At 53.7% G+C, this 14860-nt stretch overlaps 1 protein-coding gene across 1 annotated transcript in view; it reads left to right on the top strand.

The window, feature by feature from the left end:
• Positions 1-14860, top strand: part of LOC135078229 (E3 ubiquitin-protein ligase UBR4) — an 88549-nt gene that overhangs the window by 65850 nt on the left and 7839 nt on the right. The window contains exons 82-96 of the mRNA XM_063972824.1: positions 59-148; positions 641-790; positions 1318-1399; positions 1479-1616; positions 1866-2063; positions 2379-2569; positions 3075-3263; positions 3604-3772; positions 4096-4331; positions 4753-4873; positions 5100-5374; positions 5695-5829; positions 6138-6296; positions 6744-6926; positions 13833-13981. Coding sequence (XP_063828894.1) covers positions 59-148; positions 641-790; positions 1318-1399; positions 1479-1616; positions 1866-2063; positions 2379-2569; positions 3075-3263; positions 3604-3772; positions 4096-4331; positions 4753-4873; positions 5100-5374; positions 5695-5829; positions 6138-6296; positions 6744-6926; positions 13833-13981 — 2465 coding nt within the window. The remainder of the gene's footprint in view (positions 1-58; positions 149-640; positions 791-1317; positions 1400-1478; positions 1617-1865; positions 2064-2378; positions 2570-3074; positions 3264-3603; positions 3773-4095; positions 4332-4752; positions 4874-5099; positions 5375-5694; positions 5830-6137; positions 6297-6743; positions 6927-13832; positions 13982-14860) is intronic.

The following is a 14860-nucleotide window of genomic DNA, read 5'->3' as shown; positions in this document are numbered from 1 at the left end:
CGTCACAGTAGATTAAGATACCCCGCGCTGAAACGTGGTGGTAAATTGGCGCCGACTGGGTCGCGCCGCCACCACGCCACCTGACACCGAGTTGCCACCGCGTGACGCACATCTAGCAAGGAAATACCTGCTTCGCTGGCGTGAGAGGGTATGTACGACATAATAGATCTTCAAATTACAGCTCTTCCGTCCGCAGTAGTGGCAAGACATCTGGACACGAGTGCTTGTATTGACGTCAACTTGACTACAACGTGGTGGTAGACTGGCGCCGTCTGGGCCGCGCTACCACTACCGCCGCGTGAAGCGCATCTGGCACAAAAATAAACCTTCTGCACTGGCGTGACAACTAGTTTAGTCCCCACTACAGGAACACGGCACGACACTTCTATTTACCAGAGGCAAATGGAGAATTTGGCTTACACTCCCCATGGTACCCAGACAGTTTGGGGGTCTGTGTTCACATATCGCAAGAGGCGACATTCGCGGGAAGAGTGGGGGTGGACCTATTTTATTCTACTGGAATCACTGCTAGACATAACTCAGCCGCTTGTATAACTGTCGATGACCAAGCTATACAAATTGTTTTAGTTTGGGACTACAGTTTATATGAACGAATATTTATTTATTTAATATTTTACAGACACTGCTATCGCACGGTATGCGGCCACTAGCCATGGAAGACGGCGGCTGGCTGCGGCCCGTGATGTTCGACCCGAGCTCCCGCATCGCGCGCGACACCGCCTGCCAGATGGTGCGCTCGCTTTGCGACACCTACGAGAGGACTAAAGCTGTAAGTGGTATAGTCTGGTCCGGGAGCACGTAGAATTTTGTCCAATGACCCCAAGCTATCCATCCTTATCGCTCGCGCGTAATTATGTTGCTGTCGCGCTCGCACACTCACTGCGGGTGCCCGTCCCACAGTCGCGACAGCAATATAATTACGCGCCAGCGATAAGGATGGGTAGCTTGGGGTCATTGGACAAAATTCTACGTGCTCCCGGACCAGACTATAGTCTTATTTCGGCTAAAAGAACCCAAACAAATTAATAAATAAGACGTATCTGCATGCCTATGAAATAGATAAAGCCCGGTCTCCGAGCACGTAGAATTTTGTCTGTGCGACGGGCGTCCGCAGTGTGTGTGCGAGCGCGACAGCAACATAATTACGCGCGAGCAATAAAGATGGGTAGCTTGGGGTCATTGGACAAAATTCTACGTGCTCGGCTACCAGACTATAGTTACTATAGCTTTTCAAGTAGCGCCTTTAGCTTTTAAAGTTTCTTGTCGCAGATGTTTTCACTGACTATTTTTCCACAGGTTCTCATCTTACTGACAAGCTTCTTGCCAGAAGTTGGAAGCGCTGGCGAAGCTAGCGAACAATTCTTACAACTTTACCAAAGTGAGTGCATTACATCATTTTATTAGATTTTTCAGCTTTGAAATTGAGACTAATTTGAAAATATATGTTGTGGTATCAGATCTGGCTTCTGAAGCGCCATGGAAACAGTTTCTGGCACTGCGCGGAGTATTGCAGCAGATTGCAGACCTGATGACCAAGGAGATCGAACAACTGCATCGCCTTGAAGAGACTACGCTCACCTCTGACCTGGCGCAAGGTAAGAACCGCTTATTTTAGAACAATTTTCACGGTAAATAGGTTAGGTATACTTTAACTTAAAAGCTAAAATGTCTGTTTTCGTTAACACAGTAAGTTTGCGTAAGAGATTTTGTAACATTCTGATGATTTCTGATCTGACGAAGACTCCATGATATCCGACCGCACAAAGCTGTGGTCAGTCTACAAAAGACTCATTAGAGCTTTACTTAGTCTACAGTTAGATTTGATCCGTAAATTTTCTCCACAGGTTACGCCCTAAAGCGTCTGACAGAACTGCTAGCCATGTTCTTGGAACAAAGCGGGGCGCGCCGCACATACAAAGGTCGCTTAGTGGGAGCTGTTCTAGGCGGCTACCTCTCTCTACGTAGATTGGTGGTGCAACGAACTCGCCTCACTGATGATACTCAGGAGAAACTGCTTGAGTTGCTGGAGGAGATGACTACAGGTAATGATGCTATTCTTATCCTATCCCATGTGTATGTAGTAGCTATGTTTCTGGAATAAAGACGTAGTGTGTGCAGACCTTCCACTAAGAGGACTCACAATCTGGTGAAGGTCTTTTTGGAAATTCTTAGTGGTAAGCCTTAGACCAGCAGTGGGCGTCACAGTGACCATTTATCCCAGAAAAGAATGGGATTACCCATTTACTATCTACAGATGAGATAAAATACTAAAATAATAGGACAATAACTATATGTAACTACATGACTGTTAAACTTTGAATAATATGACAATGCTCACGTTTTATTTCCATCCACAGGTACAGAAGCAGAGACAGCTGAGTTCATGTCGGTCTGCATTGAAACCGTTCAGAAGTACCCGCTGCACGACTACCGCACGCCGGTGTTCATCTTCGAGCGGCTGTGCTCCATCATCTATCCCGAGGAGAACGACGTCGGAGAATTCTTCCTGACGCTGGAGAAAGATCCGCAGCAGGAGGACTTCTTGCAGGTAAGAGACTTACAAGAAGAAGATTTACTTCCAATCCTGGCACAGGAACAGAAACAGCTGAATACAATGGAGATGGAGAAAGAACCGCAGCAGGACTGAATCTTGCCGGTAGGAGTCTGTGACGAGAAGACAGTTTATTTCCAATCTAGAAGCAGAGATGGTATGCATCGAGACGTGGCAAGCGTTGATGTCCCCAACATGCGCTATTTTACCCGGTCTTGACACATCTAACTTCTATTTGCGACCTTTCGCAAGTCCTCAACCCACCCTAACTTTAACGTTCCTATGCCCGTTTTTAAGTGACCCCTATGGTAACACATAACAGGAATTTTGTTTTCATAGAGGTTCCTTAAAAATTAGGGGTTGATGGTGAAAACGGGCAATAACCACCTAAACTATGCTGGCAGAGTCGCTGATAAATTTCTACCAAAAAGGTTCATACTACTGAACCTTGGGCCTACCCAAGACACTCAATGTTAATCCAAATAACTTGTTTGTTCACCAGGGTCGCATGTTAGGCAACCCGTACTCGTCCCTCGAGCCAGGAATGGGCCCGCTTATGCGTGACGTGAAGAACAAGATCTGCACTGACTGCGAGCTCGTGGCTTTGCTGGAGGACGATAACGGCATGGAGCTACTCGTCTGCAACAAGATCATGTCGCTGGATCTGCCCGTCAAGGAGGTGTACAAGAAGGTAAGAAACAAATAAGAAGACGGGACCAATCCCACCCATTTTCCTCACCGCTGCAACTCCTAAATAGCCAGGATCTACAGCTTGACCTCCAATTAAACACAACCAGTGAAGTTTGAGTAGTTTCGCTGGCTTACGTCTTGAAATTATGATAACATCTAATGAAAAAAAAATCTCATCTTCTGCATAAAAATTGTGCATGTAGAACGGATAATCCAGTCTAAAAGACTCATATTAATTCGCTGCTGTTATTTGAAATCTTAATATTTTTAATGGTCTTCAGAATAAGAGTTATTGTTGAAGTAATGTTGATAAAACATAACTAACCGCCATATTCTCACAGGTGTGGTGTACTTCCGGCGAGGGCGTTGACGCAATGCGAGTAGTGTACCGAATGCGAGGGCTCCTGGGCGACGCGACAGAAGAATTCGTGGAGACGCTCAGCCAGACTAATGCAGAGGCTGTGGACGATGAACAAGTGTACCGCATGGCGAATGTGCTGGCTGACTGCGGTGAGTGATAGTGATAATTAACGTAGTTATAATATACAATAAGTTTCAATTTATGAGCTGGACTCAGGCGTCCCCCGAGTCCGCGCTATTTTATCGGCTGGTCCCATCAGTTCTGCCAGCGATGCGGCGACGTCGAATTTTACAGTATTCTCAAGGGCGGTTGTTTGCGTCACAAAAAAGCGTTTACGTTGAGGAGTAGTTGGTAAACTTAGAAATCGCTAAAAATTTATAACAGTTTTTTTATTGAGGCACACCAAGGAAGCTTGGGGCGTCTACGTTAACATCCTACCTAAACAAAACTGATTGTATATTTCTTCAAACAGGCGGTCTAGAAGTAATGCTACAGCGCCTAGCCGCAATCCAGCGTGTAGGCGCGGCCCGCTCGCTATGTTCCACATTACTCCGCCTACTGTCTCTCTGCGCGCGCGTTCGCCGCTGCGTGCGCGTGCTAACGCGTGCCGAGACGCGCGCGCTGCCAGTGTTATTGCACGCGCTGCATCTGGCCGCTGACGAGGAGAAGGACATGCCGAGGGCACATCTAGTCTACCAGTTGCTGGAGGTACGTTGATAGTCAGCTTATTATAGACCCACTACACTGAACTGTCCCACCAAACTAATTGACAGGGGGTGCCACAATCGTTCAACTGTATAGTTTCCAACGTGGCAAAGATCGGAACCAGCGATCCGGTATTGACGGTGGCGCCCCCCTGGCAATGTCACGGGTAGGACAGTTCGTTATAGTGGGTCTATAATTAACCGATAGCTTCATTGGTTAGATTTCATTTTCCACCTATGTGATAATGTTAACTACGCGAAGATGTTGGGGGTTCGCTTGAACACTGCTTCTATTCTATGTTGGATGATATAAATACTTACGTCATATGCACATAGTGATACACAGTAACAAAGTTCACAAACTATAAATCTAGGTTCATGATAAAAGAAGTTTTCGCGATCATTAATTGGCATGTTTGTTACAGATTATGGAACGCATTCTATCTGTAGCAGCCAGCGAAAGCTTGGAGTCATTCCTGCAGTTCTCCCTGACATTCGGAGGTCCAGAATACGTCCAAGCTCTCCTCAACTGCACTGAGTGTCCAGGTAATTTCAGAAAATTGATACTGACTGTACACACAGCTACAGTGTTTAACTATCCATTTCCGTTTTTGCTCTCGCTCTCATCAAATGGTGATTCTTTGCGATAGAACGAGACGACATGACCGGCAATGGACAGTTAACACTGTTGCCGATAGTACCTGAGAGTTATTGTTATCATTATATTTTTTATTATTTTCTGAAATCATTATTAATATTAATGTAACTCTAGGCATTCGAAGCAACTCAGTCGCGCTCGGTCACCTGACGCGCGTTCTCGCTGCGCTGGTATACGGCAACGATCTCAAGATGGCGATGCTAGTCGATCACTTCAAGCCGGTACTGGACTTCGACCGGCTGGACTCGGAACAATGGACCGAAGAGGAGTTCCGGATGGAACTGTTCTGCGTACTGTGCGCTAATATCGAGAGGAACTCCATTGGCGGTACCCTCAAAGATTACCTGATATCGCTGGGCGTGGTCCGCGATGCGCTGGAGTATATTGTGGTGAGTGGACTGTTTTATGAACAGCTGATTGAATTAAGCTTCAATACAGTAGGTCTCCAGTAGTTTCATTGGCGTTAAATCTGTAGATCTTGTCTACCCATAGATGTAAACAACAAATTCTGCCAGTTTAAGGACCTCTGTTAAATATAGTTCGATACAGAACCGCATACGGGGGCGCCCGCGCGAGTTTTTGCGGAGGCCCTAATAAGTTTGTCAAAAGGCAATATTTTTTCAACAATTTCTTAATTCATTCAGCTCATATGCTCATTCAGCTAGCAAAGTAAATGTTATATTAAGACTTGAAATCTTTTATTGTGCAGAAACACGCTCCTTGCGTCAAGCCGACATTGGTATGCACCGACTCGGACGAGCTAAAGGAGTTCATCAGCCGGCCGGCCCTCAAATACATCCTCCGGTTCCTCACTGGACTTGCTGCCGACCATGAGCCTACTCAGGTAAGATTCATTCTAAGATTAGGTAGCATAGTCATTTGAAGTCATAGAACCCATACATACATGTGGGAATGTGAAACGGAACGCAAAGGAGCGAGTGAAAGGGAACGATTGAGTGAGTGAGTAAGAAAGGTGATTTTGGAGAAGACAGAACAGAAGACGATTGTATTTCGACGGAGCGAGGACTTTCCTTTTCTTGTGGTTTATCCCAGAAAAATACAAATAAAGCTGGAGAATATTACCGCATTTCAATTCCTACATACATTTGAGTACTCCTCAAGCTAATGTAATGTTTTACTGTATTGTGACAGATGTTGGTATGCGAGAAAGTGATCCCAATAGTCCACCGTTTGGAACAAGTCTCGTCAGGGGAACACGTGGGGTCACTGGCCGAGAACCTCCTCGAAGCGCTGCGATCTCAACCACAGTGCGCTGCGAAGGTGCAAGAAGTCCGAGACTTCACTAGACAGGTGAGCTTTTGAATTTTTTTATATGATTTTTGTTAATATTTACGCGGTGTACTAAATCACGCGAAACGTTAATCGCTGATTTAAAACATAGTTGTGTCGTGCCGCATATTGGCCTGTAGATCACAAGCAAAAAATATCATTGGTTTGATCGCGATCGTCGCGACGCTCTTCCCACCTCGCGTCACGCTTTTCGCTGACATAGGACACGGGACATCGCGTTATTGTGGAGGCGCTTTAAGGTTCGGTCAAACCAACGCAATCACACGCGATCGGCCGGCGTACAGCGATGGCGATCAAACTTTAATGCATTGATCGCCATCGCTGCACGCCGGCTGATCGCGTGTGATCGGGTTGATTTGGCTAAGCTATTTTTCAGGATTTTACACCACTATAGGAATACTTCTTTATATTGTATTAAACTGTGATAAATTTTGTCCCCCTGAACAGGAAAAGAAGCGTCTCGCCATGGCTGTGCGAGAGAGACAGCTGGGCGCGCTAGGGATGCGCAGCAACGAGCGCGGACAAGTGACGGCGCAGTGCTCGCTCACGCAGCAGGTGGCCGACCTGGCCGAGGAGGCGGGCGCCGTGTGCTGCATCTGCCGCGAGGGCTACAAGTACCAGCCGACCAAGGTCAGGGCTAGCGGGGCTATTAGTTAAGAGAAGCGTGTCGCCATGGCGGCGCGAGAGAGAGCTGGCCGAGGAGGCGGGCGCCGTGTGCTGCATCTGCCGCGAGGGCTACAAGTACCAGCCGACCAAGGTCAGGGCTAGCGGGGCTATTAGTTAAGAGAAGCGTGTCGCCATGGCGGCGCGAGAGAGAGCTGGCCGAGGAGGCGGGCGCCGTGTGCTGCATCTGCCGCGAGGGCTACAAGTACCAGCCGACCAAGGTCAGGGCTAGCGGGGCTATTAGTCTTAAGAAGCGTGTCGCCATGGCCGTACGAGAGAGACAGCTGGGCGCGCTAGGCATGCGAAGCAACGAGCGCGGACAAGTGACGGCGCAGTGCTCGCTCACGCAGCAGGTGGCCGACCTGGCCGAGGAGGCGGGCGCCGTGTGCTGCATCTGCCGCGAGGGCTACAAGTACCAGCCGACCAAGGTCAGGGCTAGCGGGGCTATTAGTTAAGAGAAGCGTGTCGCCATGGCGGCGCGAGAGAGAGCTGGCCGAGGAGGCGGGCGCCGTGTGCTGCATCTGCCGCGAGGGCTACAAGTACCAGCCGACCAAGGTCAGGGCTAGCGGGGCTATTAGTTAAGAGAAGCGTCTCGCCATGGCTGTGCGAGAGAGACAGCTGGGCGCGCTAGGGATGCGCAGCAATGAGCGCGGACAAGTGACGGCGCAGTGCTCGCTCACGCAGCAGGTGGCCGACCTGGCCGAGGAGGCGGGCGCCGTGTGCTGCATCTGCCGCGAGGGCTACAAGTACCAGCCGACCAAGGTCAGGGCTAGCGGGGCTATTAGTTAAGAGAAGCGTGTCGCCATGGCGGCGCGAGAGAGAGCTGGCCGAGGAGGCGGGCGCCGTGTGCTGCATCTGCCGCGAGGGCTACAAGTACCAGCCGACCAAGGTCAGGGCTAGCGGGGCTATTAGTTAAGAGAAGCGTCTCGCCATGGCTGTGCGAGAGAGACAGCTGGGCGCGCTAGGGATGCGCAGCAATGAGCGCGGACAAGTGACGGCGCAGTGCTCGCTCACGCAGCAGGTGGCCGACCTGGCCGAGGAGGCGGGCGCCGTGTGCTGCATCTGCCGCGAGGGCTACAAGTACCAGCCGACCAAGGTCAGGGCTAGCGGGGCTATTAGTTAAGAGAAGCGTGTCGCCATGGCGGCGCGAGAGAGAGCTGGCCGAGGAGGCGGGCGCCGTGTGCTGCATCTGCCGCGAGGGCTACAAGTACCAGCCGACCAAGGTCAGGGCTAGCGGGACTATTAGTTAAGGGTTCTTACACATAAACAGCAATTTGCTGTCGACGCATGTAACTGCAGTTGACGTCAGAAGGCGACGGCTAGCTGTCGACATGCTGCCGCCGTGCTGTCGACGCGTTCGCGGCTGCCACCGGCAGGTAGCGACAGCTAACCGCCTCCGCCATTTTGAAGGTTAACTGTCAGTAGTCCAGGAGCAAACATACCTTAATGTCGTCGACGACGACGGAGCAAAAGCAACAACAGTGTTTCTTCAATGAAATGAAATCCATTTTCAACTGGCTCCTGTACAAAGACGTACGCCGACACGGTCGTCGCAGCAAGCTGTCGACACGTCAACGGCAGACGTCGACGTGTCGACAACTTGCTGCGGGCACGTCGACGGCTAGCTGCCGACAAGTGACAGCGACTGCGGTCGCTTTTGCTGTCGTCAATGTGCTGCTCGTGTGTAATAGCTCTAAGAGAAGCGTCTCGCCATGGCCGTGCGAGAGAGAGTTGGGCGCGCTAGGCATTCGCAGCAACGAGTGACGGCGCAGTGCTCGCTCACGCAGCAGGTGGCCGACCTGGCCGAGGAGGCGGGCGCCGTGTGCTGCATCTGCCGCGAGGGCTACAAGTACCAGCCGACCAAGGTCAGGGCTAGCGGGGCTATTAGTCTTAAGAAGCGTGTCGCCATGGCGGCGCGAGAGAGACCTGGCCGAGGAGGCGGGCGCCGTGTGCTGCATCTGCCGCGAGGGCTACAAGTACCAGCCGACCAAGGTCAGGGCTAGCGGGGCTATTAGTCTTAAGAAGCGTGTCGCCATGGCGGCGCGAGAGAGACCTGGCCGAGGAGGCGGGCGCCGTGTGCTGCATCTGCCGCGAGGGCTACAAGTACCAGCCGACCAAGGTCAGGGCTAGCGGGGCTATTAGTCTTAAGAAGCGTGTCGCCATGGCCGTACGAGAGAGACAGCTGGGCGCGCTAGGCATGCGAAGCAACGAGCGCGGACAAGTGACGGCGCAGTGCTCGCTCACGCAGCAGGTGGCCGACCTGGCCGAGGAGGCGGGCGCCGTGTGCTGCATCTGCCGCGAGGGCTACAAGTACCAGCCGACCAAGGTCAGGGCTAGCGGGGCTATTAGTTAAGAGAAGCGTGTCGCCATGGCGGCGCGAGAGAGAGCTGGACGAGGAGGCGGGCGCCGTGTGCTGCATCTGCCGCGAGGGCTACAAGTACCAGCCGACCAAGGTCAGGGCTAGCGGGGCTATTAGTCTTAAGAAGCGTGTCGCCATGGCGGCGCGAGAGAGACCTGGCCGAGGAGGCGGGCGCCGTGTGCTGCATCTGCCGCGAGGGCTACAAGTACCAGCCGACCAAGGTCAGGGCTAGCGGGGCTATTAGTCTTAAGAAGCGTGTCGCCATGGCGGCGCGAGAGAGACCTGGCCGAGGAGGCGGGCGCCGTGTGCTGCATCTGCCGCGAGGGCTACAAGTACCAGCCGACCAAGGTCAGGGCTAGCGGGGCTATTAGTCTTAAGAAGCGTGTCGCCATGGCGGCGCGAGAGAGACCTGGCCGAGAAGGCGGGCGCCGTGTGCTGCATCTGCCGCGAGGGCTACAAGTACCAGCCGACCAAGGTCAGGGCTAGCGGGGCTATTAGTTAAGGGTTCTTACACATAAACAATTTGCTGTCGACGCATGTAACTGCAGTTGACGTCAGAAGGCGACGGCTAGCTGTCGACATGCTGCCGCCGTGCTGTCGACGCGTTCGCGGCTGCCACCGGCAGGTAGCGACAGCTAACCGCCTCCGCCATTTTGAAGGTTAACTGTCAGTAGTCCAGGAGCAAACATACCTTAATGTCGTCGACGACGACGGAGTAAATGCAACAACAGTGTTTCTTCAATGAAATGAAATCCATTTTCAACTGGCTCCTGTACAAAGACGTACGCCGACACGGTCGTCGCAGCAAGCTGTCGACACGTCAACGGCAGACGTCGACGTGTCGACAGCTTGCTGCGGGCACGTCGACGGCTAGCTGCCGACAAGTGACAGCGACTGCGGTCGCTTTTGCTGTCGTCAATGTGCTGCTCGTGTGTAATAGCTCTAAGAGAAGCTTCTCGCCATGGCCGTGCGAGAGAGAGTTGGGCGCGCTAGGCATTCGCAGCAACGAGTGACGGCGCAGTGCTCGCTCACGCAGCAAGTGGCCGACCTGGCCGAGGAGGCGGGCGCCGTGTGCTGCATCTGCCGCGAGGGCTACAAGTACCAGCCGACCAAGGTCAGGGCTAGCGGGGCTATTAGTTAAGAGAAGCGTCTCGCCATGGCGGTGCGAGAGACAGCTGGGCGCGCTAGGGATGCGCAGCAACGAGCGCGGACAAGTGACGGCGCAGTGCTCGCTCACGCAGCAGGTGGCCGACCTGGCCGAGGAGGCGGGCGCCGTGTGCTGCATCTGCCGCGAGGGCTACAAGTACCAGCCGACCAAGGTCAGGGCTAGCGGGGCTATTAGTTAAGAGAAGCGTGTCGCCATGGCGGCGCGAGAGAGAGCTGGCCGAGGAGGCGGGCGCCGTGTGCTGCATCTGCCGCGAGGGCTACAAGTACCAGCCGACCAAGGTCAGGGCTAGCGGGGCTATTAGTCTTAAGAAGCGTGTCGCCATGGCCGTACGAGAGAGACAGCTGGGCGCGCTAGGCATGCGAAGCAACGAGCGCGGACAAGTGACGGCGCAGTGCTCGCTCACGCAGCAGGTGGCCGACCTGGCCGAGGAGGCGGGCGCCGTGTGCTGCATCTGCCGCGAGGGCTACAAGTACCAGCCGACCAAGGTCAGGGCTAGCGGGGCTATTAGTTAAGAGAAGCGTGTCGCCATGGCGGCGCGAGAGAGAGCTGGCCGAGGAGGCGGGCGCCGTGTGCTGCATCTGCCGCGAGGGCTACAAGTACCAGCCGACCAAGGTCAGGGCTAGCGGGGCTATTAGTTAAGAGAAGCGTCTCGCCATGGCTGTGCGAGAGAGACAGCTGGGCGCGCTAGGGATGCGCAGCAATGAGCGCGGACAAGTGACGGCGCAGTGCTCGCTCACGCAGCAGTTGCCGCCGTGTGCTGCATCTGCCGCGAGGGCTACAAGTACCAGCCGACCAAGGTCAGGGCTAGCGGGGCTATTAGTCTTAAGAAGCGTGTCGCCATGGCCGTACGAGAGAGACAGCTGGGCGCGCTAGGCATGCGAAGCAACGAGCGCGGACAAGTGACGGCGCAGTGCTCGCTCACGCAGCAGGTGGCCGACCTGGCCGAGGAGGCGGGCGCCGTGTGCTGCATCTGCCGCGAGGGCTACAAGTACCAGCCGACCAAGGTCAGGGCTAGCGGGGCTATTAGTTAAGAGAAGCGTGTCGCCATGGCGGCGCGAGAGAGAGCTGGCCGAGGAGGCGGGCGCCGTGTGCTGCATCTGCCGCGAGGGCTACAAGTACCAGCCGACCAAGGTCAGGGCTAGCGGGGCTATTAGTCTTAAGAAGCGTGTCGCCATGGCGGCGCGAGAGAGACCTGGCCGAGGAGGCGGGCGCCGTGTGCTGCATCTGCCGCGAGGGCTACAAGTACCAGCCGACCAAGGTCAGGGCTAGCGGGGCTATTAGTCTTAAGAAGCGTGTCGCCATGGCGGCGCGAGAGAGACCTGGCCGAGGAGGCGGGCGCCGTGTGCTGCATCTGCCGCGAGGGCTACAAGTACCAGCCGACCAAGGTCAGGGCTAGCGGGGCTATTAGTCTTAAGAAGCGTGTCGCCATGGCGGCGCGAGAGAGACCTGGCCGAGAAGGCGGGCGCCGTGTGCTGCATCTGCCGCGAGGGCTACAAGTACCAGCCGACCAAGGTCAGGGCTAGCGGGGCTATTAGTTAAGGGTTCTTACACATAAACAATTTGCTGTCGACGCATGTAACTGCAGTTGACGTCAGAAGGCGACGGCTAGCTGTCGACATGCTGCCGCCGTGCTGTCGACGCGTTCGCGGCTGCCACCGGCAGGTAGCGACAGCTAACCGCCTCCGCCATTTTGAAGGTTAACTGTCAGTAGTCCAGGAGCAAACATACCTTAATGTCGTCGACGACGACGGAGTAAATGCAACAACAGTGTTTCTTCAATGAAATGAAATCCATTTTCAACTGGCTCCTGTACAAAGACGTACGCCGACACGGTCGTCGCAGCAAGCTGTCGACACGTCAACGGCAGACGTCGACGTGTCGACAGCTTGCTGCGGGCACGTCGACGGCTAGCTGCCGACAAGTGACAGCGACTGCGGTCGCTTTTGCTGTCGTCAATGTGCTGCTCGTGTGTAATAGCTCTAAGAGAAGCTTCTCGCCATGGCCGTGCGAGAGAGAGTTGGGCGCGCTAGGCATTCGCAGCAACGAGTGACGGCGCAGTGCTCGCTCACGCAGCAAGTGGCCGACCTGGCCGAGGAGGCGGGCGCCGTGTGCTGCATCTGCCGCGAGGGCTACAAGTACCAGCCGACCAAGGTCAGGGCTAGCGGGGCTATTAGTTAAGAGAAGCGTCTCGCCATGGCGGTGCGAGAGACAGCTGGGCGCGCTAGGGATGCGCAGCAACGAGCGCGGACAAGTGACGGCGCAGTGCTCGCTCACGCAGCAGGTGGCCGACCTGGCCGAGGAGGCGGGCGCCGTGTGCTGCATCTGCCGCGAGGGCTACAAGTACCAGCCGACCAAGGTCAGGGCTAGCGGGGCTATTAGTTAAGAGAAGCGTGTCGCCATGGCGGCGCGAGAGAGAGCTGGCCGAGGAGGCGGGCGCCGTGTGCTGCATCTGCCGCGAGGGCTACAAGTACCAGCCGACCAAGGTCAGGGCTAGCGGGGCTATTAGTCTTAAGAAGCGTGTCGCCATGGCCGTACGAGAGAGACAGCTGGGCGCGCTAGGCATGCGAAGCAACGAGCGCGGACAAGTGACGGCGCAGTGCTCGCTCACGCAGCAGGTGGCCGACCTGGCCGAGGAGGCGGGCGCCGTGTGCTGCATCTGCCGCGAGGGCTACAAGTACCAGCCGACCAAGGTCAGGGCTAGCGGGGCTATTAGTTAAGAGAAGCGTGTCGCCATGGCGGCGCGAGAGAGAGCTGGCCGAGGAGGCGGGCGCCGTGTGCTGCATCTGCCGCGAGGGCTACAAGTACCAGCCGACCAAGGTCAGGGCTAGCGGGGCTATTAGTTAAGAGAAGCGTCTCGCCATGGCTGTGCGAGAGAGACAGCTGGGCGCGCTAGGGATGCGCAGCAATGAGCGCGGACAAGTGACGGCGCAGTGCTCGCTCACGCAGCAGGTGGCCGACCTGGCCGAGGAGGCGGGCGCCGTGTGCTGCATCTGCCGCGAGGGCTACAAGTACCAGCCGACCAAGGTCAGGGGCTAACGGCATTTCATTCTTTTCAGCCTAGTGCCGTCCACTTCGCTATTGGTCCAATTAGCTATTGGACCAATTCGCTTTATTCTGCATATAGTAGTAAAAGTTGATTAACCTCCTTATTTTTTTTAATTTTGGATATCCTTTTATTTTGGACCAATTACGAAAATCCTCTCTAATTTACCAGAGGCAAACGATGGATTTGGGAGGCCTGATGTTTGTATAATTGCTCCCTTACGACATCCACTTGAAGAATGAAGCTAGTCCTATTCTATTACCCCCACTATTAATATTATAACAAAGTGTTTTCTTTACACAGGTGCTAGGCATCTACACGTTCACCAAGCGCTGCCCAGTGGAAGAATACGAGGTGCGCGCGCGCAAAACGCTCGGCTACACCACCGTGTCGCACTACAACATCGTGCACGTCGAGTGCCACATGGCTGCCGTGAGGCTGGCGCGCGCTAGGTATGTCGGCATTTTAGGGCCCTCGCCCACGGCGACTTTTTGTAGTGATGCTGTCGCGCGTTAGTTGCATTTGCAAAGCACTACAGAAGCGATCCCAACGCGCTACAGCAGCGCGACTGTATCGATGCAAACGCGCGACCGTGTCGGACGACATCGGGGAGAGAACGGAGGAAGGGTTACTGAATCGCGTTTGCATTGCAACAGAAGCTGGCGACAGTATTGCGTTTGCATCGCGACAGAAGCGCGTTTATGTAGGCGAGGGCACACAGCTAGCAACCGCTTTTGACTGTATCGATGCGAACGCGCAGCAGAATCGCTACTGCATCGCTACAAAAAGTCTAAAGACTAAAAAAAATATTATTATGGATGGGATTGCTACCATGTTTCCGACATTTGGGCTTAAATATCTAAAGACTTTCTTATTCTTAAAAAGTCGCCGTGGGCGAGGTGTCTTAGCAGGCGCGCACACCGTTGATTTTTAGTTGGCCGATAGTTGTGCCCGATGTGGGCATGACTCCCATACATGCCCATTGCCCATACTGATCAACTGCCCGACTTAACTATCGGCCGACGAAAAATCAACGGTGTGCGCCTACTCTTAACTTGATAATACGGTTGTACACTTTTGTTTTCGGATTTTCAAATTCTATAGTAATCTACCACGAGTGAACTTACCACTGACTATATTAGTCAGTTCAATTTAGAACTCAATTTTATTGGTACATAAGATATGTCTGCCAAAATAAGGCACATCAACATGAACAATGTTACTATTACTGTAACAGGAAAAAAGAGGTTGAGAAAAGTTATCTTGACGGTGTTCCAAGGAGAAGGCAGAAAATGCGTTTCTCGTTTGGTTCATTGAATTATTATTTGTCA

The sequence above is a fragment of the Ostrinia nubilalis genome, chromosome 2, assembly GCF_963855985.1.
Source record: "Ostrinia nubilalis chromosome 2, ilOstNubi1.1, whole genome shotgun sequence".
In the NCBI taxonomy this organism is placed as follows: Eukaryota; Metazoa; Arthropoda; class Insecta; order Lepidoptera; family Crambidae; genus Ostrinia; species Ostrinia nubilalis.
Note: the sequence above shows the minus strand (reverse complement) of the source record. Positions and strands in the feature narration are given on the sequence as shown.